This window comes from Perca fluviatilis, chromosome 22 (genome assembly GCF_010015445.1).
Source record: "Perca fluviatilis chromosome 22, GENO_Pfluv_1.0, whole genome shotgun sequence".
NCBI classification, from domain to species: Eukaryota; Metazoa; Chordata; class Actinopteri; order Perciformes; family Percidae; genus Perca; species Perca fluviatilis.
Genome location: NC_053133.1, coordinates 17,844,289 through 17,870,055, shown reverse-complemented (window position 1 = coordinate 17,870,055; position 25,767 = coordinate 17,844,289). Strand labels below are relative to the sequence as shown.

General features: G+C 37.7%; 2 protein-coding genes across 3 annotated transcripts; both read right to left on the bottom strand.

The window, feature by feature from the left end:
* Positions 1 to 4,493: 4,493 nt before the first annotated feature.
* On the bottom strand, positions 4,494 to 11,536 carry LOC120551966. Of its 2 annotated transcripts, none has more exons than XM_039789567.1 (7): positions 11,388 to 11,536; positions 10,490 to 10,634; positions 9,982 to 10,080; positions 9,731 to 9,875; positions 9,414 to 9,562; positions 9,167 to 9,306; positions 4,494 to 9,075 (listed from the first exon to the last, which is right to left on the bottom strand). In XM_039789567.1, exons 1-7 carry the CDS (start codon positions 11,515 to 11,517, stop codon positions 8,894 to 8,896), a joined length of 990 nt encoding a protein of 329 aa, XP_039645501.1. In that variant the 5' UTR covers positions 11,518 to 11,536; the 3' UTR covers positions 4,494 to 8,893. The 2 variants fall into 2 exon arrangements, with proteins under 2 accessions (XP_039645501.1, XP_039645502.1); XM_039789568.1 differs by having other exon boundaries at positions 10,585 to 10,634.
* A 446-nt stretch (positions 11,537 to 11,982) lies between these two features.
* LOC120552674 lies at positions 11,983 to 15,115 on the bottom strand. The gene is made up of 8 exons (XM_039790879.1): positions 15,043 to 15,115; positions 14,838 to 14,952; positions 14,604 to 14,748; positions 14,178 to 14,291; positions 13,795 to 13,939; positions 12,579 to 12,727; positions 12,325 to 12,458; positions 11,983 to 12,205 (listed from the first exon to the last, which is right to left on the bottom strand). The coding sequence occupies exons 2-8, from the start codon at positions 14,941 to 14,943 to the stop codon at positions 12,057 to 12,059; spliced, it is 942 nt and encodes a 313-aa protein (XP_039646813.1). The 5' UTR covers positions 14,944 to 14,952; positions 15,043 to 15,115; the 3' UTR covers positions 11,983 to 12,056.
* Positions 15,116 to 25,767: the final 10,652 nt, after the last annotated feature.

The window sequence follows — 25,767 nt, the reverse complement described above, 5'->3', positions numbered from 1 at the left end:
CGTAGCCAGCCAGCAACTTCGACGTGACGGTAGTTCGTGAGCTAACCGCGACAGTATGTTGCCCACAATCAACCTCTGCTGTTAAAAGCAGTCAATCTGCAGTGATGTTTTGAAATGGAGACACATGGATGTGTTAGCTGTCGAGGTTAGCTCGCCGAAGCAGCTTGCTGGCTATGCAACGTTAGCTAATGTCCGCTAGCATACGTACAGGCTAACTATAGCCAGTTAGCTTTGTGTGTAACTAACTAACTAACAAAAACCATCTCGTAGGAGCGAAGTTTAACGTTTCATTCAATAAAGTTATGGTACAAAAGGAGCACTAACGCCACAAGTCTTATGTTGACAACGTGGAAGCAGATTAGAAACTCTCGAAGGCAGTTGTAATATTTACCTAAGCCGGCTAGGCTAATGCTGGTTAAGCGTTAGCCCGCGTGCGTAGCGTTAGCTAGCTGTCTAAACTTGTGAAAAGCTGAACAGCATCCCCGTCCAAGTAATAAATAAACACCAGGCAAATATGTTGTTACTGGAGCTAGTAGGCTACCATCAAAACGTGAGCTATCTAATCATGATATCAATCATATCTAGCTATGTGTTTACAACCATCGGGGGATTTCACAGGTGGGACTGGCAAGTTAGCACATAGCTAGCATGATGCCTTGTATTTTCTAGATCTAGATAAGTTTACCGGTACTTATCTGAACTAACGACATGATCACTGTCACTAGATATAAATAAAACGTTGACTTTCACTTGGTGCTATTCACGGACAGTAAAAAAACCCTCTTCCTCATCCCAGTCAGTCACCATAGTTCTAGTACTAGGCTGATACACGTCTCCCCAACGTGACGTCATCACTGAATTGCGGGAAAAAAAACACTAATACCAAAAACGACAAAAACCTGACAAAAACTGGCCTTTAACACTATTTGGAGACATTTTTAACAATGATATACATATATTGAGTGCTATATGTACCTATTAATCAACAGTGGTGGTTAACTTGCAACATGGGCTTTATATAACTACTATCCTTTGAATAATTGAAAAGAGTAGCTTACACATGAAACAAAAAGCTAATTTAATAATTTTGATTTAAATATTCTCCAACAAGAATTTTTAATTGAAACAGTTAATGAACTCTTGAAGTCTTTTTGACTCGAAATTGTCTAATTTCAGATCTTACGCCTCAAGTGATCCCCTGACTCGTCTTTTAGGTGAATAGCCTGAGGTGTTGCCCTAAAAAAATAAGGTAATTAATGAAGCACTCAAGGTCATGTGCCGGGAAACTCTGAGAGGATCCATCCATCTACTGCTCCTAGGGACCAGCCAAGGTAAAATAGGTCAAGGCTTCATATTTCTTTAAATTGGCATTAACATTTTCAAGTGCAACAATAGGAAGTGTGATTTAGAATTACAATAATTCATCTAATTATGCTCTGCTGCAGCCAGGAAGCCCTTTTGAATTCACACCATGAGGTTGTATCATCGTTTCATAACATCTGCGTTCAGTAGCAAAGACACATGCATGTACATACATTTGCTTTCAGGGCATGTTCATTTCCTCCCTTGTCATGTGTCTGTCGCCTTTGCCGTTTTGCTCCAATCCTCCTCTCACCTCACTCAGTTAAAAATAAATAGTGCGGGGAGGCTGCTGCCCACTGACAACACACACATTCTAACACACACCACACCCCATACTCGTGAATCACATTTCATCTCAGACACCAGTCGTGTCGGGAGCACTCGTGTAACAGTATGAAGGGCACTTTAATCTGTAATTTTCCGCAATCAGAGACCCTGGACCTTTTGGGTACAATGAGTCAGATACTTGCAATTGATCTACTGCTAGACACCAAACAATGAGGATAGACTGTCCTATGTCGCATGGGAGAGGGTGTCTGATGTTGCAAGACCCGAAACACCTGATGACCCCATGTCACATCACTGAGAATGTGTCCCAGTGCATCCAGGGGATGTTTCTTGCATATTGACACATCTAATTTAGTAAAGTGTCTTCTTCCTCAGTCTAACTGGAGCTGAGGTTTTGATCCTGGAAATTACTGGATGTCAATAGTTTGATCACCCCAGTCATTTTATTGTGATCCTCATTTGATCTAACTATATTGAATTTTAAATGAAACGCCATGCCACACTGACACAGCTTGCAGCACTATTACGAAAATAACATTTGCTCATACTACTATATTAGCCATACTCAACAGATTTCACTTCCTCCAGCTGTAGTCATTTTCCCCCTGACATTCAAATTCATTTTTTAATATGTAAAAACAAATTAAGCATTTAGTGGAAATGCATTTTACTTAGAGTTGAAAAAACAGATTCAGTTCAGTCAGAAATATTCTCATCATGATTTAATAAATAAAGTTAACTTTGGCCTTGTCAAAGACGTTTTCCTGCCCAATCAGAAACCAGCATTTAACAAACAAAAACTCTCAGTGGGAAAGAGCATAAAGCTGTTGATATAAACATCAAACAGTATGTATGAGACGTACTGTAAGAGTAGGAACACTTGTGAAAACATCAATGTCAGGTACATTTCTGTGAGTAAGTTTAGACAAACAACTTGAGTTGCTGTCATTATTATCTTATTTCTGGGCCATTTCAGGGCAGCAGATATAAACAACAATGACACATTATCAGTTTATAAAGTGGACATGGCGAACATGTCAGCAAAAAGTTGCTTATTTACACATCTACCAGACACAAAGCAACATTAGCATTCATTTAGAGTCATCTTTTTGCCCATCTTGGGAATGTAACAATTCACTCTCTTTTTAGTTCTGTTTTGGTCTACACCAACTCCTGAGGAAAATATCAGTCTCTTTAGCTGCTAAATCCTCTATTATATTAACCAGCTATTTGCAAGCTTTGCATCCCATTTGGTGCTGGGCAGGTATCATACAGTGGGTATATCAGTGTGTTTTTGCTAAAGCTGGAAACAAGGTGCGGGAAGTTGTGGGAAACAATGTTGATACTGCTGGCTGCTAATTCTTCTCTAAAATCTTCCTTTATTCTGCTGTTAATTTGTTTTTTGCTGAGCTTCTTTTTATTTGGTTGATAGCATGTGAAATAAGATGCCATTGCACTTTTGATTTGCAAAGTGGTGAAATATGAATACTCTGTTTAGAGTTTTGTGAGTGTTATAGGCTGAATTACTTTTGAGGTATATTTACCTGTAGGTTATTGTCGCTGTTTTGAGGGGTTGCCTAGAGGGTAATATTATATATTGGCTTGAGGGATGTAAACATGATTGTGTTGCTCACACAGCCCATTTTGATAATTAGTTCCCTGTAAGAATGGCTTCTTAATGGAAACTTAGCAACACATAGATCAGTGTTTCTCAAATGGGGGTCCGTGTACCCCTAGGGGTACTTTGGAGTACTGCATGGGGTACGTGAGATTCCTTTTAGAAATGTTAATTTCAAATCTATCAGTTATGCATAATTCATAAAATGTATTTAGTTATGGATTCTAAACATCTGAAGTAACATTTAAGTGTGTTTCAGTTACAAGCTTGTTAAGTAAATCAGACACTAATGGTGCAGAGCTGTAATGTACCTCTTTATATAGCCTTTTTTTCTACCAAAAATGCTTTGCACTAGTCAGGGGGTACGTGACTAAAAAAATATTTCAAAGGGGGGTACATTATTGAGAAAAGTTTGAGAACCACTGACATAGATAATCACAGTCACATTTTATCCACACAACTGTTCTTCGGCCAACAGTTTGAGAAATACCTCAACTCAAAGCAATGGGTTTATGTGGCAGCTAGCTGTACTGTTCTTTATATCAAAATTACATCTGAAATGCTAAGTGCCAGTTCTCCGTACTGATGGTCATCTGCTTATCATGCTAATATGTATAAAGGTTTGTGACAACAGCTAAATTAGTAGTTTTTTAGGAAAATGATTTGCCTTCTTGCTGAGAGTTAGATGATAAGACTTATGCCACTCTCATATCTGTAGGCTGAATATGAAGCTAAATGGCCAGTAGATTGTTAGCTTAGCATAGCACAAAGACTAGGAATAGGGGAAACAGCTAGCCTAGCTTGGTCAGAAAATAAATAAATCCGCCAACCGAAGCTCACTAATTGTGACATTACAATTATTACAATAACACTCGTTTGTGTGTAAAAATATCAAACTGTGATTTTATGGGAGGTTATTTGCTGGACTATTTCTTGGCTTGGCATCACCGTGCAGTTGCCAGACTATAATTTTGGTCATAGACTTGGAACTTTATGCCAGACAAATACAGTATGATAACAGTTACAGAAGCTGTTAAGATTATCTTCCCTATATTAGCATTCAATCATCATGGCAGCTTCCACATTATCAGCATTTGTAGGTCTGTTTGTTTATTATAAACAGTCTCACACAAATAAGTGAAAACACTTGTTCGTGTTGTGCATGAAGAGTCCTTGTGTTTTTGACATAATTCAAATACTTAAAGTATAAAACTATGCTGCACTCTCAGAATTCTCCGTGTGTTATTTTATTTTGGAGCATTTCAAGCACAAGCCATCATCAGTGCCTTTTCTGCAGGCACTTTTGTTTATGTATCTTGTTGGCATACCCCTCGTGTGTGTGTGTGTGTGTGTGTGTGTGTGTGTGTGTGTGTGTGTGTGTGTCTGTGTGTGTCTGTGTTTCAAAATCAGAAAGACTTTGTTCCCCATGTACAATGGCAGTAAAAGAAAACCGGCTTCGTTAATTTTTGTTGACACATTATGAGACAGTTAAAACAATACAGGATTGACAAACTTAGTGCACACAAGTCACATTAAATACAGAAAAGACTGACCCAGTCCAATTAACATAAACATGCTACAAGTGTATTCCAAGAATGATCCAGCAATGCAATTGATGCAGAAATCACAGTTATGTTTTGATCAATTGTTAGCTGTTCGGCTCTTTGTTCTAAACATGCGTCACTGAATTATGTTCCTATCTTTTATAGTAATTTACAGACCACTAGAGAACCATATTCTCTATAATTATTACTCCCTTTAATTACAAGTGTAAATTAAAGTCTAAATCTTTTGATTAACATCAACAAGTTCCTTGTTGGTTTGCCTGTGTCCTAGAAGACTACATCAATGCTCATCCACTCACAGAAAAGCATCACCATTAATTAGTCAGATAAAAAATTATCAATTTAAAGCAATAATTAGTCCTACAGTTAACATTCTTTGGTGTCTGCTGTCCTCATATCTGGACTGAGTGGGTTTGTCTTAAATATGGAGCAACAGGAGTCAGGGATTACCACCTAATTAGTGTAACTGTGTCATGGGATTAATTAATTCAAAGCATTTACATATATTCTAATTGTTTTACCAAGCTGATGGCATCACTCTGCCACAGTTGTAATAAAAAGGATTGTTGATCTTTGTTTGCTTCCAGCGAAAGCCACAATGTCAACCTTGTGCATGTTGTTGATGCCCGATTCAGCTTTTTTGAAATGCACCATGTTGAACACTTACTGAATACCAATAGAAATGCAATTATTCAAAACTCCTTCATCACAGTCTTGGTTTAGGTCCAAGGCATATTGTACTTAATGTAATGAAAGTTGTCAAATCCAATTTGCAGCATGGAATGGCACAGCCTGCGCTGTATCTCAGATAAAACACAATCAGTTAAAGGGTTCCGTACCAGCCTGGAATCATAATACTTGCATAAATTATACATAACAGATATAATAAACTGTTGGATCTCTTAAAGCTTGACCTGCTTAAAGTTATTTAACGAGTCATTAAACCCCATTTTTAACCCTGTTTTAAATCCCGTTTTTATGCTGTATATTTTGTCATTAATGCACACATTTTCAGACTATAGTTAGTTTAAGAATGAAACGCTCTTAAGTGAAGTTAACGAGAAACAAGTCATGTAAACCAAAGATTACAAAGGTTACAATTTTCATTATTTCAGGTGGCAGTTCAGATTTTCAAAATATTATGATCCTTTTAATAATTTCCCTTTTTTGTCATTTTATAAATCATGCAGAATGGGACTCTTGACATGTAATATGTAAATAGAGAATCATTAATTCAAATGATTCGTTTTTTGAGTAGCTGTTAAAAACAAACACTTCTCTAGTAAGTCAATAAATTATTTTAGTGAGCATTTAATTAAACATACTTTAGTACAGCTGATGAAGCATAAATTGTGCTTAGAGAGACTTCGAACATAACCATATTTCACAAGTACAGTGAAATCTGCTGAAACAAAAAGGCCAGCGTTAAGCTGTATTTTAAATTAAAGCATTAAAATTCACTGAAAATGGGGTCATAAGGTCATGTTTATGCATTTAGTCACTACATTTGAACCTCTACTTGTATTGATTACTTCCACCGACTCACTGTTTGTTGATTCCAAAAGGCTTAGGACCACTCACAAAAATGTCACAGATAATTAAAGCTCATCCGTGTAGCAGAGCACGCTTCAATATACCAAGCTAATGTAGCTGTACACTGCTGAGTGAGAGAGCTTGAATAGGAAGACAACTTGGCACAAGGTAAGACTTCTTTTTCTCAACCCCATTTCTTTTCTCTGCGTAATTATTTGAATTAAATTAATTGGGAATGCACATTTACATATCTAGGTTATTTCTCTTATGGAGAAAAAGGTCTTTGGAGAGTATAGAAACAATTCCAAGCCTGCCAGACAGTAAACCCCCGCCTCCCCCCAGTGTTTTACTCCAGGGAGGATTTGGTCTCAGTACTCGGGAGGAAAAACGTGATAACACCACAGTGCAGGAGTCACATCCATGAAGCAATTTAATGGACTTTGCAGACACCTGAAGGACACACTATCACCTGGTATCTTTAAATTACTTTGAACATGGTATTTAGAAAAAATTTTATATTTGTTTTGCCAGGGATGGAATAGTTGGAATTAAGTTCTAAAGGAAATTTGATTGGACCCGTTTAATCTGATACTGGGTGGTAAATGGTATGGGGGGAATCTAATTTTCTGCTCTTGCCTAAGAATCTTTCACTGCTGTATCGTATTAATACTGAGCCAATGTGGTATGAAGCCATAGCTATTTTTAATCAACTAAGCTGATGCATTATGCTGTTAGGGGAGGAAATACTAGACTATCCGACTCAACTGGAAGTTGCTTACTGCTGGAAGTTCAGGAAAAACCTTCTGAAGTTCACTCTGAATAATGTTAAAGTTATATAAAGTTATTATATTTGACCACAAAGGGCTAATGCAGCTGTTTGACTGTAATAATTTGAGTGTGAGTGCGCACTTCCAATTTATCCCTCTTCCCTTTTAATACAGTAATATAGAAATTCACTTTATACTATCATAAAAGACCAAGGAAACCAGAAAATAGTCTAATTTAAGAAGCTGGAACCAGTTAACTTTTACCATTTTGCTTAAAAATTACTTGAATGGTTAATTGATTATCAAAATACAGTCCAAACCCCAAACACATTCAGTTTACTAAAACCAGAAAATATTCACATTTAAAATCAATCAATCAATCAATCAATCAATCAATCAATCAATCAATCAATCAATCAATTGATCAATTATTCATTTCAACTTAACTTTCCAACAGATTTCCTCAAAATTAAATGGAAAATCCTCCTTATTGAGCCACAATATCATCACTATAGGCAGCTCTGTAATTCCTGCATTTCCAAACGTACTGTTGCTGAGTGCAATATTCCTTCAAAATCAATGTTTCTGAAAGCAGAATTACTTAGCCACAAATGTATACAAAACTAAATTACTGTGATCTGATTTGTAATTAGGGATTCTCCACTCCCGCAAACTCCTTCCCTAAGAGTGAACCAGTTTTGCATTATGAAGCTGGAGGTAATAGAGGCAGTCAAATAAATTGCCAATGTGTGTTTATGATCCGGGTCACTGACATCCACCCACAAGAAAAGGCACTTTTGCTATCTAATGTCTGTCTGTAAACACCAAAATAACACTTCACCAACAGCAGGGGAAATCAACATTATGGCTTATGTAGTTTGTTGTAAAAACCAAATGATAAAAAAGGACATATTGTGCCTGTATCTTACTCTGAACCAATGTGAATATGTGGAAATAAGGGGGAAAAGACCATGTTGCAATACATTTCTTTGTCCCAGTGAACAAGACTGTGCTGTAGATGGAGACCAATTTGCTCAGCTGTGCGGTCAGCATGTCCATCCATAGACACATTCTTTGTATCCCTATTGTCTTTCTTTTTCTCTCCGCTGCTTTCATCTGACATTGTGTCCTATTCAACTCTGCATCCTCATCAAAGGTCCTGCTCACAGCCATTGGGCATGTTTGATATTCTGTTCTTTAAGCAGCATCAACAAAGAGGGCACTTATAAACTTGAGCGTGTGTGATTATCTCTGCTGTATCACGTCACAGACACAGTGAGATATGGAGAGTGGGAGAGGGTATAGAGGTTTTTAAATTAACTTAGTTTGTTCACCAATCTGGGAAATGTCATCATCATCATGATTAAAAAACCCAAGCTATTATTGCTGTATTACCCTGTTTCAGCTTAAATAAAGTGTGCATTAAGAGTTCATGATTTAAACAGAGACATGTACCAAATGTGGCCTCAAAAACACAAAATAGTATAAACCTCACTGGGTAATATTCTTTTTATTTGTTTTGGATGTTTTGCATTTTTTTCAGTGAATGGAATTTAGATTAGAATCATTTGCTCAATATATATATTTTCCCTATAAAAGCTTGAACCACTGTGCCATCTTCTGGTACAACAGAGCTGTATTTATCCTAGCACATTCTCAGTGTGAAGTGAGTATGTGCTGCCCCCCTTTGGTGATTAATGTATAGTGCACACTTTCATGATACATGCGTTGATTCATTTGTTTTCTTTTACCACATTAACTCAGATTTTGCAGAAATCTTTCTTGATGTCATCACTTTTGATGTTTGTGTGCCACACTGTCTCACAGCCCTCAAATGGCATGTAGGGCTCCGTGGGATCAGGTTTGCTGGACTTCTTTGTGTGCAAACATGAAGAGATCAAATGGATCAAGCTCATGATGGTCATCAGGAGCATAAGGAACCCTACAAAAAAGAGAAGATGGGGTAAATTTCCACAATACATAGACAAATTTGATGGTTTAATGTGCATCTGTGCTCTGAAGAGACATCTTACCACAATAGGCTGTGTTTGCAGCAAGGTCATGGACACGATAGCTTCTGGTGAACATAGCACCCAGGCCCAGAATGAGAATGGCATAAACGCTGAATGTGTAGCGCATGTACTTTGTTAACAGGAAGCTCTGCAGAATGAACCTGAGGAGACATTGTCAGGGATTTCTTTAAAATCAAATTTTTCCATAACTTCACACACAAACTGCAAAATATAATATCCCTTTAAACTCCAGTACTTTTGTCCTTACCAGATTATTGTGCACACGGAGACTATGGTGAGGACAATGGTGCTGATCAGTGGGTCCGGCACATCATGTTTGTACTTGAGCACGATGCCAAGACCCACAACAGCATTCAAGAGAGACCACCATGCAAACACTGCCAAACCATTCTGGGTCTGCCACAAATGATAAAGAATATGAAATTATGTACAGATAGTAATCAAATATGCGGGAAATTAACATGGCTATTCATTTATTTTTCAGAATTCAGAATTATTTTTTACAGAATACAACTTTATTTTTTTACTACAATTAGACAACTTTTGGTAATTGAGCGGCTTCACCAGGTAACGTGTCCATGAGATCACATGAGGGTTGTTGATGGCTAGCCAGGCTTTGTGCTTGTTGAGGTTAGAGTAGGACATGTAAAGCATGTAGAAGCTGATGACTGGGAGATTCCACCAGACTAGGACAGCTCCGAGTATATTGCTGTAGAAAGCAACAGCAGCATTGATTACTTGTGCACAGACATATTTCTTTGTGAGTGTTGCAGTAGTTGTGTGTGCCGCAGTATAAGAGCACTGGCTCTACTTACTGTCTGTCCCACAGAGTCATGCTGAACATCCTTGCAATGTTAATCATGGTCCACATCAGATAAAATACTGGGGGGTGGATTTCTGGACCGAGGACATTTCTGCAGATGGATCAATAACATGTGTGATCTTTACTTTGATCACATACATCCCTTTTTAATGTTATAATGCTTGAGATTTTCATTACATCAAACACCAGTGTTGATTCTATTTGCAGTCCACATTTTTTTCAGCAATAGCCATTCAAATGTGTTTGGTATTTACATTCTGTAATTATCTTTAAAGTAGTTTTCATCATTAGAGGCCACCATTCTTGCTTTGAATTCAAATTGCCTATACACATATGCACAGACACACCATTTACCATTCTGTTGTATTTATGTAGTATTAAATCACACAGGTGTCATTAAATCAAACAGGACTAGAACCTTAAGGACTATAACAGAAGTTCTATTAAACCGCACTTTATTCTGGCATTAGATAAAGCTTTAAAGACACCATCCATGGTACCGTTTAAAGAGGCTGACCACTGCATACAAGAGCCAGGCTTTAGACCACAAGTCAACCATAATCCAGAAACTCTCAGACCACCAGTCCATAGTCACCTCCAGGGGGAAGGTCTCAGACACATTCCTGGATGAGGTCTGAAACACAGCTGAAGGACATGAAAGAAAGAAAAAAATCACTGATCCTTCATTGGGATATATGAGACATTTCCAGACTGTGACATATTGTAGCTGAGGCATTAATAAGATCAGTGTTGATTTGCTCACTTACAGTAGTTATACACTCTCATAAAAGCATTGTCAAAAAAACGATCTAGTTTATGTTACAGACTAGATTGTGTGTGTGTGTGTGTGTGTGTGTGTGTGTGTGTGTGTGTGTGTGTGTGTGTGTGTGTGTGTGTGTGTGTGTGTGTGTGTGTGTGTGTGTGTTTGTGTGTGTATATGCTCTAGATAGGTTTATTGCCCTCCATGAGGGTCAATAGGTTGCAAAAATTGCATGAAATGACTGTAAGGGCAAAGGCCTTTCAGTGGAAAGTTCACATGCTGGCTTAAAGCCGCTGAATACTTAGCATTTCTTGATAACATTAAATATGCATGACTATATATGTATCAAAGTTGAAAAAACAACATTATTTATAATGAATTAAACACAAGAAATCATCATCAGGGTGATTGGTGCACTAAAGTATATGAGATCACCATTTACATTACTAACGCCACCACACTTCAAACCAGTGAGAAGAGCTCAGAGAAAACAAAATACAGAAATCTCTCATGTGAAATAACCAAAACCGTTAAAACTTACTTAAAACTTAAAATTTACTCATAAAAAGTATTTTAAGCTCTGAATGCGACCTTCTGGTATGGTCAAATTAATATAGAGTAGATGTGGAGTCACTCACCATTGGGCACGTTGATGTCCTTTGCCAGGTAACAGAAGATATCTGAGATGGACTGAGCAATGACAGCCAGGGCAACAGTCCCAGCATGTATTACTACATGGCCACAGTTTTTCACTGAGAGAGGAGACATCTGGAACCCTAATGTCCAATACAGCTCAGAAGACTGTGAGGCAAATATCTGTCAACACAATCTAATGTTTTGGACTTTGGACCACGATTACATTTTATGGTATCTCCTTGATTACACCTCCAATCTCCTCTAATCTTTTTTCTGTTTTCCCTCTTTTGTTGTTATTTGGTTTTACAATTATTCATCCCAGTTTTGATATCCTTGTGCCTCAATTTATTTTATTTTACCACTGTTGAAATCACTCTTCTTTCTTAGTGTCTTTAGAGTAACTTTATTACTTTTTACTGTGAAAAAAATATGATTTAAAAAAAATCAAACAACAAAACAAATTTCTTTTTCCTTCCATTTATTTGTTAAAAAAGCTGAAGATCCATTGCTTTATGTTAGGTATAGAATGCACAAGTATTTTAGTTTTAATTTTCAGGTTTTCATTTGTGCAGTATTTACACATTAGCTGTAGTATTTTTTGGTATACATCCATAATACATTTTAAAGCGACAGACTGAGATCACCTGCTCTGTATCACGCTGAGCTAATATTCAGAGAAAGAGTTGTGTTTGTGTCAAGGCTATTTCCACTGGTGACATATTGGGTCCACTGTCATTGTAAAGCGGCCGTTTGCGATGCTTCCATGTGACCAGGGCAATGCGTGCCCCAAACATGATGCAGGAAATAGCCAGGATCGAAGCTGAAGAGGGAAGAGGAGATTAAATATCAATATGAATCAATGAACAGTGCACAGAGAAATGAAACATGTCTATTGGAAAAGGTGTGTGGTGTTAATATCTCAGAATTTAAGTGTCAAACCTGTAAATATATTAACGTGACATTCAGGAGTGCCAGAATTGCTCAGGGTGCCTGTCAACCACAGGATTACCACAGGGTAGACAGTCAAAATGTAACGCACATGCTTATCAAGGTAGAAGTTCTCTAACAGAAACCTGTGAGCAAACGGAGACAATGACGAAAGATTTGGTTTCCTTTGCTCATGTGTCATCTCTCAGGGAAAGAAAAAATGACCGACAGCTAAATGACAGAACGTAGCAAGCAGTCAGACTCACCAGGCTAACAACTCCATCAGAAGAAGCAGCAGTGACAGCATTCCACAGTCACATTTCGAGGTTTCTGTTTGATGCTGCAAGTATATCGTCAGGTTCAGTAGAGTGGAGAGAGTCCCCCATGTTGTATATACTGCTACTCCATTTTGCACCTGATTCAACCAATGAAAGAAGACTTCAAAGCTAGGAAAGCTACGACCAGCTTCTATGGCAGCCGGCAATATCCTAATCCTGAAGTATTTGGCAGATTGTCTGACTGCTTTAAATACAGTTTACTGTATAGGATGCTGGTCTGTCATGTGAACTTATCTACTTATTCTTTAATGTCAAGTGCAAGACAAAGAGGGAAACCAATCTGAAGGCTTTTGCTATGGCCTAACTTGTCTGCTTCTAACCTTATAATTGCACAGCAAGTAGGAATCAACATTTTGGTGAGAATTCACTCTTTAGATATGGGTGATGGAGCACTTGGCTGGCTTCTTTAACCTTATAGTGTGTCAGCAGTGTGCAGTGGGACTGAGTGATAAAATGTCACTTTAAGGAATATTTTTACATTTTGAGAAAAATGCATATTCGCTTTTTTTGCAGAGAGTTAGATGAGAGAATACTTACCACTTTCATGTTTGTACAGTATATGAATCTTGAGCCAGTTTAGCTTAGCATAAAGACTAGAAACGGGGAAAGTGTTAGCCTGGCTCCGTCCGGAAGTAACAAAATACATCTACTAGCACCTCTAAAGCTCACTAATTGACACATTATATATTGTTTGTTTAACAGAAAGTTGCTTATGCATCACACATAGATTTTATGCTTGCAAATATGGATTTAAATATGTTGCCAAGGCAATAAAAATAGCACCATGTTCCAGTGTGCAACAAGAGGGAAATGAAGGGCAATCCATGTTCAAGTATAGTCAAGGTTAAAATGTACCCTGATGAAGGCCACTTCTAAAACATATACTGTGTACACATGAAATGGCTTTTGCTAAACTCAAACTCACCTTGGATTTCCATCATTTTGCATATGCGCAGCTCTTCACTCCAAAGGGCATCTTTGTTTGATGAATGTGTAAATGTATTACTGTTTTTTATTAGTGTCGGTAAACCAAAGACTTCCTTTTTTCCTTTTTAACATGTTATTCTCTTTGAAGCCAAGTGGGATTGTAAAACAACCCATCTATTTTAAAGTCCAAGCAAAGAAAAAAATTATATAATTTTACCAATATTCTGATCAGCCAGAGGTCTGTGTTGTGATGTTTGTTCAACCAGGCTCCATAGATCTTCAGTCCGTGACAGGAGAAAAATAGGATCATGTAATTGGTGAGCATCATTAGTGTTGAGACTATCAGCATAGGCAGCAACAACCTATGCACACACACACACACACACACACACACACACACACACACACACACACACACACACACACACACACACACACACACACACACACACACACACACACACACACACACACACACAGAAAAGCAGACGTTTAAACTGTCAGAAACGACAGCAAAGCAATTACAGCTGTTCATCATGTTTGTTTGTTTTTTAAATAGAGGACCGTGTTTACGTGGACAACCTAAACTCTCACACTCACTCTCTGTCAAACAGAAACAACCATGCAATGTTCAAGCAAATATTGATGATGATAGAGACATGAAATCCATAGGGCAGCACTGCAGGCGTGGTGTACATCCAGTCATAAGCACTCCTGCAGGGAGAAAGGATAATATTGTTTAATTCGGTAGAGAAAACACACCACAGCAAACAAACTGTGTCTGTGGGGAAATAATCAGACTATTTCATATATAGTCAGAGCAAATTGCAACATATAAAAGAGAAAATGACTACACAGGGGAAACCTAATTGCCTCTGGACTAGGTGGAGTGATTTGCTGCATGCAATAATACAACAGGATGAGATGAAAGTATTAAGAAACAGGCCCAGTAATGCTTTGTGGTGCGGCCATTAAGAATTTTCTTTTTTGTTAATTATTTTGAAAATGTGATAAAAATGGTGCTACCTTCTACAGAGTCCCACTAAAAAGTATATAAACATGGCAGAAAAACAAAAATATATGAAATCCCAAACAAACAGAGCCCACTGAGCAGGAGTTATGGGTGTTGTATACTTGAGTGTCACATCCTCTGTGCTGTGCTTGAAAACACCTGTATTGAGATAAACACAGTTTATTATTTATGCAATAACATATTTTAAGAAACCTTCGACTAATTTGATTTATCTGACAAATATTCACCTGATTTAGCTCCGAATCCTGAGAGAGAGTTGAACGTAATTGCAGCTAAAAAGGCAAACAATCCAACAAACATGAGCACAATGCGGGCTGGGTTGTGGGTTACCATGGTGATGGTCTGAGGGTGAAAGTCCACAGAGGATAAAACTGACACTTTAGACAAAAGAAAAATCTATATATAAACATCTGAATCTACACTTAAACCCACCTCTTGATATACAGTATCCGCTTATGTACAGTCTTTATAGTTCTTCCCCAGCATGTAGTCCGGTATCTGCAGGTCTGAAACAGGGAATGGCAGTATCATAACCTGTCTTGGCATGATATACTATACATTTTGTCATCTGTTTTATATTGTCCTGCTCTGATCATCTGTAATATTTACTCTGTCATAAATAATCCGCTGTGAAAAGTGGGTGGTAAAGAGTAAACACCAGCTTGTGAGAAGAAAATCAAGACATAATAAGAGATTTGAGAATAAAACTAAAAGTTTTCTAAATCAGCAGAGTGGCCTGGATAGTCCCAGCTAATGCTTAAATATAGATGCATTGGACTGTAACTTAATCTTTCAAGCTAAAACATTTGAAAACGTGCCCTCCTTGCTGGCATTTAGTTGGAGCTAAAAGATTAGGTGTGAGGATGGCAAGAGTTCAGGCCACAAGTCTTTACAAATCTATTTTACTAATGTAATTTAATATGACCATTGTTTAATGAGTCAAATCAAGAATAATGAGTGAGTTAAAGTATTAGCTGACCTGGAAATTATAAGTAATATATAATAATATTAAGTTATATAATTTGTAATGAGTACAATTTATAACTATAGCTTTTTTTCTAAAATATTATTTTCTCTCAGAATTAAATGTACATATCGATAGGGTGAGGTGAAAGTGTCAAGGCTGGATGATTTTATGTTGATTCTTTTACTGTATATTAATAAACTTACATAGGGTCACTCACTGCAGATCTTGTGTGTGTAGCTCTCTTCCACACAGGGGCACCATTGCATGATAGTGTGGCAGTGTGGGAATGTGAGAATGTAATGGTATCAGCTTACTATACTTTTTACGTGTAAATAATTTCAACTTTTACTTTTGGTAGTTATGTATATAAGTATAGCAGGACTTTTACTTGTAACAGAGTGTTGCTACACTGTGGTTTCGCTACTTTTACTCAAGTGAAAGATCTTATTTCATTTTTCACCACTGTGTAACTTCAGTCTCATGCATTTTAGCTATTTAAACTAAGGTGAAATCAGTTTGCTTTAGTCAGTCAGTTTTTTCCAGCTCCAGTAGGACATAAAAACAGGTATTTTGTGTCCATGTGTGCCATTATCCATATGATCCAATTATTCTGCTACTGAGGACTGAGTTTGTGTGTCAGGCAGGCCGTGACACACAGCTGAAGGTCAACCTTTCTAAAGGGAGCACTCAACCCCCGGAAACCTCCCCTGCTGGTTCCCTCACCCGGCACCAGATGTTGCCTTATGGTGTATTGTATTTAAAGCTCTGCAATAATTAATGCATATCACCTGGATTAAAGGTTTTATGGAGTCTTGCACACAAATATGCAATCATATACACAGGTATACACTCAAAAAGCACAAACACACACACATTTTATACGAGTTGAGTCATAACTCCTGATACATGTGGGAGAAAATAACAGCTCTGTATTGATGCTTGTGAGCAACAGTTATTCGTGACCATCAAGTCAACATGCTCTTAGTGTGTGAGGCTAAATTTACCAAAAGAACACTTGACATTGCTGTTGACTTCACAGTGAGTTACAGAACAGTATTTGGCTTTATTTCTGATGTTGTAATCCCACATTGTGTCTAGATGACTCTTTCAAGTTCACTGACTGATTGCTGTGACCCGTACTGCTGGCAGAGGACAAGGCCCAATTTGTCGGCTGCTCATCATCTAATAACTAAAATCATATCCAATTACACGCCCGCCATCTTTGATCACTTACATTATGAGAGATATGTGCATAATGGGTATTATACAGGATCACTGTCACTTTGGTAACAAATTATGATTCACTTTATGAGTCATGTAGGTCTTGGCGACAGTGAATTCTCATGGACTTTCTGCATTGCACAGCGATGATATCCAACCACTGTTAAATATTGTCGAAATTTTGTCATCGCTTTTTTCACGGGATGCCAGCAAGAAAAGCAATTACCATAACTGACAGGGATCCGGATAAACAGGAAATGGTTTGTGGCTTGAAATCTTGATCAGAAGAAAAAAAATATATAATTTGAAAAGATCTTCAAATTGTTCTGCGTGCCAGAAGCTTCCCTGGCATCGTTTCTGTGCAGAGTAGATTGGACAATTGGGATATTCCTACATGAACCGTCTGGTAATTAGGGACCATGACTAACAAGCTCTGTGTATTTGGAGTGTTTATCTCTTCATAGCCCGGGCTATGTGACTTTCACGCTCTATTTGTGGGCGACATTTGTGGATCCCTCCTGAACCAACTCCTAATGTCACAATAACACTGCCATGACCAATAGTGGCGCCTGTGCCAACTAGATTACAAATGAGGATGGCGAAGGACAGCAAAGGTGAGTGGATGATTAGCCTCACATCTTACTTTGAGTCCCAGAACTAAACTATAGACGTGATTTAAGCTCTGAAAATGTTCTTCCTGAAGCATTACTGAACAGAAATTGCGAGTTACAACGACAGGTTATTAAGAAAATAAAAATAAATCATCTCCTTTGACCAGCAGTAGTAGTAGAAACCATATTTTCAGATTTGATGGAAGTTTCACAGGGATCACATCCGATCTTACTCCTTTCTAACCCCACCTCTTCGCCTCAGACAAGCCATCACAAGAGATAAATCTCCACATATGTAACCACTTTGGTCTGTAAAAGGCTGTCAAAATAATATTTTTATTCCTCCAAACGACCCTGGTAACCACTACTGTCTACCTGCTGTGCTGTGTTATCGCTGAACATCAAGTTTGGACACAGCACATAAGATTTTTGTTTTTTTTAACTTACGTTGTGTACAGACTGTACAACCTTTCTTAATGCCACTGCTTTCCTGTCACTCAAACCCTGGGTGCTGCTAGGGGAATGTGAAGGCTGGAGGTGGGGGATCACAGACAAACCAAGTAATGTTGGACTAAATCAGATTTTGGGGATTTGGAGGTCCAAAGTCACATCTTCTCAAGTAGACCTTGAATTGCATGAGATAAATTTGAGGGGCTGAGAAGTAGAAAAACAAAAAGTTACGCTTATTTCCCCTCCAGACATTCCTCTAATCTTTACATTTTTTTACTAGCCATGTTGGTCAGTCTTTTGGTCCAGACTGAAATATCTCAACAACTGTTGGATGGATCACCATTAAATTTGATACAGACATTCATTTCCCTGCCAGGATGTATTTTAATCACTTGAGTGAGCCCTTGACCTTACATTGAGCCCCATCATTAGGTCAAATGTTTTATTTTTCTAACAATTTTATCGGCTCAATACTTGCTAAATTAATGACATTTCCATTACCTGCAGTTGTGCGTTTAGTGCCAGTTTGCAAATGTTAGCATGCTAACATGCTAAACGTACTAAACAATGGTGAACATGGTAAACATATAGCACTAGTGTGGCTCAGCACAGTCTGGTCCAGCCAAACTAACTCTCAATAACTCTTAAAAAGTCTTGTTTGCTTATAATGTTAGGGGTTGCAACTTGCAAGTAGACTTTACTTTTAGGGGTCACAAGCCAAGAAATTTCAGAATTGCTTTGTTAGACAGCATTCTCCACCGCTATCATCAACACACCAAAATAGGGAATAACTTTCAGAAGAACGGTAATAGATAGATAGATAGATACTTTATTGATCCCTAAGGGGAAATTCAAGGTCCCAGTAGCTTAAAGACATCACACACAACATACACATACATCATAAACAGGATGATAAAATAACAAACAAACAAACAAATCCACATTAATAATATGGACAATAAAAGAAAAAATACTAAATAAAAAATCCACATGAATGTACTAAATGATGTATAAGCATGAGATGCTTGCGGTGTTCATCCCTCAAATAGATACTCAGATCTCTGCCAAGGAGCACTGACGCCGTGACCTTACTTAGACACTTTATGTTGGTTTTTCCTTTAATTTGTCACCATTCTATATGTATGCAGTCATATGCACTTCTGTTCACATACATAGCGATTTCCCAGCTGATTTTAAAATTCCATTCCTGTCACGCAGTTCCACTCTTAGTTCTCACATGTTGTCCATTTGAAACTCACACATCATCATCCATCATGTTCAGCTTGGTATGGGGAGCACAAACTGTATCTTCTTAAATTACCAAGCCTGCAATACAAATGATGCAAAATTGAACCAAACAAAAAGTTAAATGGAGGTAAACTGAATGTTTAATATGTATGAGACAAAATGGTGGCCTCACAAATATGACAAGCGTATCACAAGCAGTAGCTGATGTCAGATGAAACAAAAGGCGTGCCTTGCTGTAGCTTGGCCCCTCTAGTCTGTGAAATGATTACCTCTACTATTATTAGAGGATGTATCTCATTAAGGTACACATGCTGTAACTGTGGTTACTGTTGGTGGTGGATATGGATTATAATGACCCCTCCCATGACATCCAGCCACAAAGCTTTCCTTCAGCAAACTAACATTTAACAGCACACGTCTGCCCGCAGCAGCATGTCTCTCATTCACTCAGCTTTCTTTCTTTCCAACCTTCATGATTTATTTTCATATCCCCCCCACCCTTGCTCTTTCATCTCTGAATGCAATAGTGTCAGAGCTATAAACTCCCAGCAGCAGAATACACGGTGATTTAGAGGCATTGTTAGAGTTTCTCAAATGTGGAATTGCTTGATTCCAGGGAAGGTTTGCATGATTTTGTTTCTCACAAAGACATTTTTCACTTTTTCTGAAACTACCTTTAGGAAAATTCCAATCTCAGGTCTTCTTATATTCTATAATGAATTTGTTTTATTTTGTAATGAATAAGTCATGTTTAATTATACTACAATTAGTGATTCACCACATTACAATTGTGATATCCGCTAGAAATATTGCTGCACTTGTTGCAATTCGTTGCTGTGGAGAGCAATAACAATGACAATAGTCAAAATATTTTTTTTTCCAGTAATAATGTGGCTGCAGTGCATAATGAAGCCACTGCCAGTAAAGAAATAAGCAGTGCTCCCTCTTACACAATGGTTTTCAGATATATATATTCTTTTTAATTTATTCAGCTTTAATAAAATTAGTTGAGACTGGCGGGCAGCTAGAATAGTGTGACAGCCTTCAGTAACTGAATCACTTCATTACCTTATTATATTTCTCTTAAACCTACACAGTTTAACAGCTACACTTGTATTGAAATGGTAAAGACTACCAGTTCTGCCTTTTCTTGGACTGGTTTTGAGAGTAGAAGTCATGATAAATATGACACGAGTTGACTCTCTTCCATGGTGACACTCTTTAGTGAATATGAGCGAAGCCCTTCTGACTCCTGTCACTACAGTTGGGGCATAGTGAATTAAGGGTCCAGAAAAAAAGAAAGTAAGAGAAAAATAAAGGAGAGAGAAAGAGAGAGGGCAAAGAGCAAGAAAAGCAAAGAAAAAGCAGTGCAGTGAAGCAAAGATAATGCAATCACTGTTCGGTTCTCTCAGCACCTTCTACCTGCCAGTGAACAGTTCAAGCAGGAATTGCTCCTGCCTGTCTCTACCAAAAGGACATGGCAGCTACAGTGCAGAATGACAACACAGTGATGGCAAGTAACAACACATTGCTATAGTGCCAATATAAACGGCTCTTTCCCAGGGACGTGATTTCTCTCACAGACATTCAAGATTCTGGTGTTATAAAGGCCGGAATATAAAAAGCATGCATAGTCAAGGTTGCACATTGCTTATTAGTAAGACCGTCCATATAGCCTAACTGGAGGGTCACAGCTTCAAATGGTGCAGCAGCTATGTGTTGATCTGCAGCTGTGTGTCCTGTCATAGTATTATAAGTTGCTTACTGCTAAACAATAGACATGTTTTACTTAATGACAGCTTATTATATTAAAAGAAAATAAAAAAATAAATAAAAAATAGTGTGACTTTTTGGGAAACATAGCCTACATTTTGCTTTCTTGTTGAGAGTTAGGTGAGAAGATCGATACCACATTCATATAAGAGTGGTATCAATCTTCTCATTTAGATCTGGGCAAGAAAGCAAATTAACGTATTTCCCAAAATTTCAACTATTGCTTCATTCAACTGAAAATTGATCTATAACAACAGTTAATTTTTAGTATTCTTTAAGTAATTTATCAAGCAATAATGCCAAACATTTTTTGGTCCCAGTTTCTCAAGTGTGAGAATATCCTGCTTCTCTCTGTTTTCTATCACTTAAAACTGAATATCTTTGGTCTGACCAAACAAACCAGTTGAAGACATTACCTTAGGCTTCAGGAAGTGATTTACTGATTAAGTGAAGAAAAAATAATAATTGACAGATCATTGTATAGTGGAGATAATTGCAGCCCTAGTAAGATGAATTTCTCCTTACAAGTGTTGCTGATCATTTACAATTAGGAAAATCAGATGATCTGAAGAGAATGTTTGTATTTTCATGTACTGATTGTGTCATAAAGCCAAAGAGATGATGTGAATGTACAGCCCTGGTTTTGCCTTATTCTACAAACCCATCTTGCTTACCCACTGTACTGACAGACGACCGCTCTAACACTCTCACTTGTGCTGTTCAATATTTAATACTTCAATGTGAATTTCTTTTGTAAAGTTTAGGGAAGTGTGAAATGCACAAGTCCCATAGAGGGATGGAGGAGGGCAGGTGCATGAATGTGGGAAATAAAAAGTGTGTGTGCTGCTAGTTCTGCTCAGGAAGATGAAGATTTTTAAAACCCCAATGGTTGAACAGAGCTGTTCTCACCCATTCCAGTCTGCACAGTCCGTGTGGTTCACATTACAATACAGGCTTTTACACTTTACTATGTGTAAAGCAAATGGAAAGTGGACCTTGTAGACTAATGGATGAGCTGACAGCTTTTATCAATTGTAAATGTGTGTTTTACTGATGTGGTATGAGTAATTCTTGAGACTTTATCACTCATCAGTCATTCAGCTATAAAACCACTAAGTGCATTTGAATGAACTCAACCCATAGAGGACTGTGATATGATTAGTTCAGCCTGGTGTAAAATGTCCCTTGGCCCCCTTTTACGACCCGTACACACACACACACACACACACACACACACACACACACACACACACACACACACACACACACACACACGCACACACACAGACAGAGGGATTCTTCAGTAATGGCAATATGCTGAAGTGATATCAGCATTTCTAAGGCCTTTTTTTGAGGCCTCATAGAAAAACCCGTTGTGTATTCCACCCCCTGCGTCTGAATTATTCAGCTTCAATGCCACTTCTATTCTTAGTACTTCTACTAGTGTTTGGATGGCTACAGTAAGGCAACATAAGTAGCATACAGTATATGTTGTTGAGTACCTACAGAATATAAGCAAATCTTACAGCTCTGTACATTACCTTGGCTCTTTCGTGTAAATATTGTCATTAAGAAGATTCAGATATGTGCATGAGCCCATGTAATGAGTTCTGATTTTCTTGGTCTAAAAGATGTGCAACATTAATTGGGCAATTAGAAAATGCAACATGTTCGATGTTCCTTAACTTAAGGCCATCATGCTCACACCATCTGCTCTTTGCATTACAAATGTGCATACATACTGCAAGGTTCAAATGAGATACTGATGTTTACGAGTCACTTTTCAGGTTGGAATTAATTTGCTTCAAGACAAAGAGCCCTGAATTAAATCAAGTTGAAAAAGCGATAGAGTCTTCAAGGGAACATCAAAGGTTTGCAGACGTCCCTGTGGGCCGTTTCATGAGCATCGATTCGAAAATGCTGGGTGGGAACGTGCTTACGGTCTCCCATCCAGTGGAACTGATTTCATCCAGCCACGCCTCGTAGCTGAGATCTGCTCATCTCTCAAGTCTGTAACTGTTCTGAGAGCAGCAGCAGAAGAATAGGGGTGAGTTGCAGTTAAGGAAAAGATGGGAAGGTGAAGCTGTGACATCTGCTGCATACTACTGCATAAATATATGATTTTGTTTTCATTTGAGATATTATGCAATTCAGATTCATGGTATTAATCACATTCTACATGCAAAATGCATCTCCACATGTAAAAAAAAAGTATTTCTTGTGTTATTTGATGTTTTGGTATAATTCTTTAAAACATACTCATTAAGATTTTCACTGTTACAAGGCTGTCATTGCCATGGCAGCATCAGCAGAATTTATAATGATGTAGAATGATTAATAATTTACATATGGCTTGGGCTTCATCTGCCAGCATCATAATTTGATTAATCAAATAAATTACCGTGTAATTATACACTGCAAGATTACTCTGTTGACAGAGTCAATACATGTAAAGCCCACTGCAAACTGTGTTAGTACTGGCATTGACTTGTAGAAATGCATAGATAACAAGAAGGAAATACTGGAAATACTTCTTGGAGTTCGTTGAAAGAGAGCTCAGCAGTTTGAAGCTCTGACAAACTTTCAAAGTATGATTTAATGGTAATTGTGGCAACAAAATAATCCAACAGTTACTTTGCACTCTCTGTGTCATCTTTCATATGTTTGCAACTACCTCCTTTGGTATGAATTATTGATAAATGGCTGGCTGTTGCATGCTGAGCCAGGGAGTGACATAAAATATGGACTGGATTTAGTGTCAGACAGGATCTTTAAGTGTGACGAAATGCATACCGTAACAGTCAGTCACAGTCAATATGATGTGTAAAATGTGACAAAACACTGCTGTTTTTTATGGATTTCAAATATATAGTGCATACTTTTTTGTTACATTTTTAAAATAAACAAATTAAATTTAAATCCTGTTGAATTTCTTTGTTGACAAGCCTTAGGGATCATAGGATGTTGTTTGTTTTCAACAAGCCTCATGACAAATTTTGATAAGCTATTTCACACACTTAGATGTGTAGGCTAGCATCATGGGTGTACTTGCAAGATGCTGTGACGCAAAAAAGATCACACATGCCTCCTGAGGGATTCACTGCAGTTCCCTTAAAGACACCATACACAGAATACAATCTTGAATTTGAACATAACTAACCTTAAAGACACACACACACACACACACACACACACACACACACACACACACACACACACACACACACAGAAAATGGTCAAAAATAGCACAGTTTGCTGTGAGTTGTAAAAATACAGATCACCACCCTTCTTTCAATATGCTCCACCAGCAACACAGTTAATCAATCATATTTGCATACAGTGCAAGTGTGACCATTCATTATTCTGTACCTATGCCTTTTTTTCCCCTCTCCCTCTACGTCTCTCTCTCTGGGTTGTCACAGGGAGAATATTGATTCACTGACACTTTCAGGGAATGCCTTTATTGACTGGCTGCCACCAATAAATTGTTGATTGCTGGTTGATGAAAAGACTTCAGGCTTTAATAAATCCCATGATAACATCTCGCAAAATGTCCTTTTGCAGTGTCAGATCCAAACCACTATTTTAAATGCATAACTGATTTGTTTAAAGCCTGATCACCCAAAGTCTATACTAATAAACACGGTAGCCTACAGTAAGTTCAATCTTTGCTGCTTCTGCTGTTGCCAGGGTTATGCCATTGAAGTATGCAACTTTGTTATTAGATCTAGGCTGCCTGGCAGGCAAATAGCAGAAGCTGGTTTGCTGCTTCTTGCTCTCTCCCAGCAGAGTAGCCTGCAGTCATTCATCAGTATCACTGCTAAAGAGAGACAGAGAGTGATGTGAGAAGTCTGTGTTATGTGCATGTGTGTACTGTGCTGCACAAATGTCTCTTTGTGTGTGTGTGTGTGTGTGTGTGTGTGTGTGTGTGAGAGAGAGAGAGAGAGAAAGAGAGAGAGAGAGATATTTGGATGATAAAACTGTACTGAAGGATCTCACACTCTGTAGCCTACTTACAATATGTGATAATTAAATTTGAACCTTTGCCCTAACCTGAAGACAAATTAACTCTACAATTAAATGAAATTACACAACACTTAAAATGTCTGTTGGAAATAAATAAATAAATAAATTTGAAAAAGCTGCACCTCAGTAGATGAATTTGTCTGACTTCATGTAATTGTAGATGTTAAAAATTGTATGAGCCATTTGAGGTATTCTGTTCTATGTTGGCTTAAAAATTGTGTAATAATAATAATAATAATAATAATAATACAGAAAAATAAGTAAATATTTAGAAAAAACATGAAATAATAATTTAATATATATGGGTCTATATATATATATATATATATATATATATATATATATATAAATCATAACTTGAGGTTCATTTACTAGCCTTTTCCAGGTCTTTCTTCTTCAGCAGATGTATTTTGCCATGAGGATGAGGTGTGGTTGAAATCTCTGGAAAATGCTAGTAAGTTGCAGTATTTTAAATATCCTACCTATAATATTTTCATGTGACTGATATATTTTGTTATTGATTTGAGGGCTGAATTATGAAACATGTAGGAAATAACCTAACCTAAGATTAGCCTTTAGCCTCAACCTAGCATACTTGAGTTAATTAGTGATAGGCCTACATTAAATGCACGTGGGGGTCCTCCTCGCTTTAGGGTAAAGGATACAATTTCCCCCTTCTTTTCTAATAAATTATCCGCAACAACAACAACATCGACAGTAATTGTAATAAATTAGTAGCCACTTATTATTAGCCTACTTTTGAGTTTTAGCTATAGACTGTCTAAAATGTGTTGAGTTTCGAACTTGGACAAGTGGAGCGCTGAAGAATCCAGACTGGAGACTCCACGTCGTACTTTCCCT

Excerpts from the sequence above, each read along its gene's own strand:
- LOC120552674 (XM_039790879.1), bottom strand. The coding sequence starts at position 14,943 with ATGGTAACCCACAACCCAGCCCGCATTGTGCTCATGTTTGTTGGATTG. Across the intron at positions 12,459-12,578 it reads CTGATGGAGTTGTTAGCCTG|GTTTCTGTTAGAGAACTTCT; the intron begins GTGAGTCTGACT and ends GTTTGCTCACAG. Across the intron at positions 12,206-12,324 it reads TCACGTTAATATATTTACAG|CTTCGATCCTGGCTATTTCC; the intron begins GTTTGACACTTA and ends TTCCCTCTTCAG.
- LOC120551966 (XM_039789567.1), bottom strand. The coding sequence starts at position 11,517 with ATGTCTCCTCTCTCAGTGAAAAACTGTGGCCATGTAGTAATACATGCT. Across the intron at positions 10,635-11,387 it reads GGACATCAACGTGCCCAATG|CTGTGTTTCAGACCTCATCC; the intron begins GTGAGTGACTCC and ends CATGTCCTTCAG. Across the intron at positions 10,081-10,489 it reads GTGGTCAGCCTCTTTAAACG|AAATGTCCTCGGTCCAGAAA; the intron begins GTACCATGGATG and ends ATCCATCTGCAG.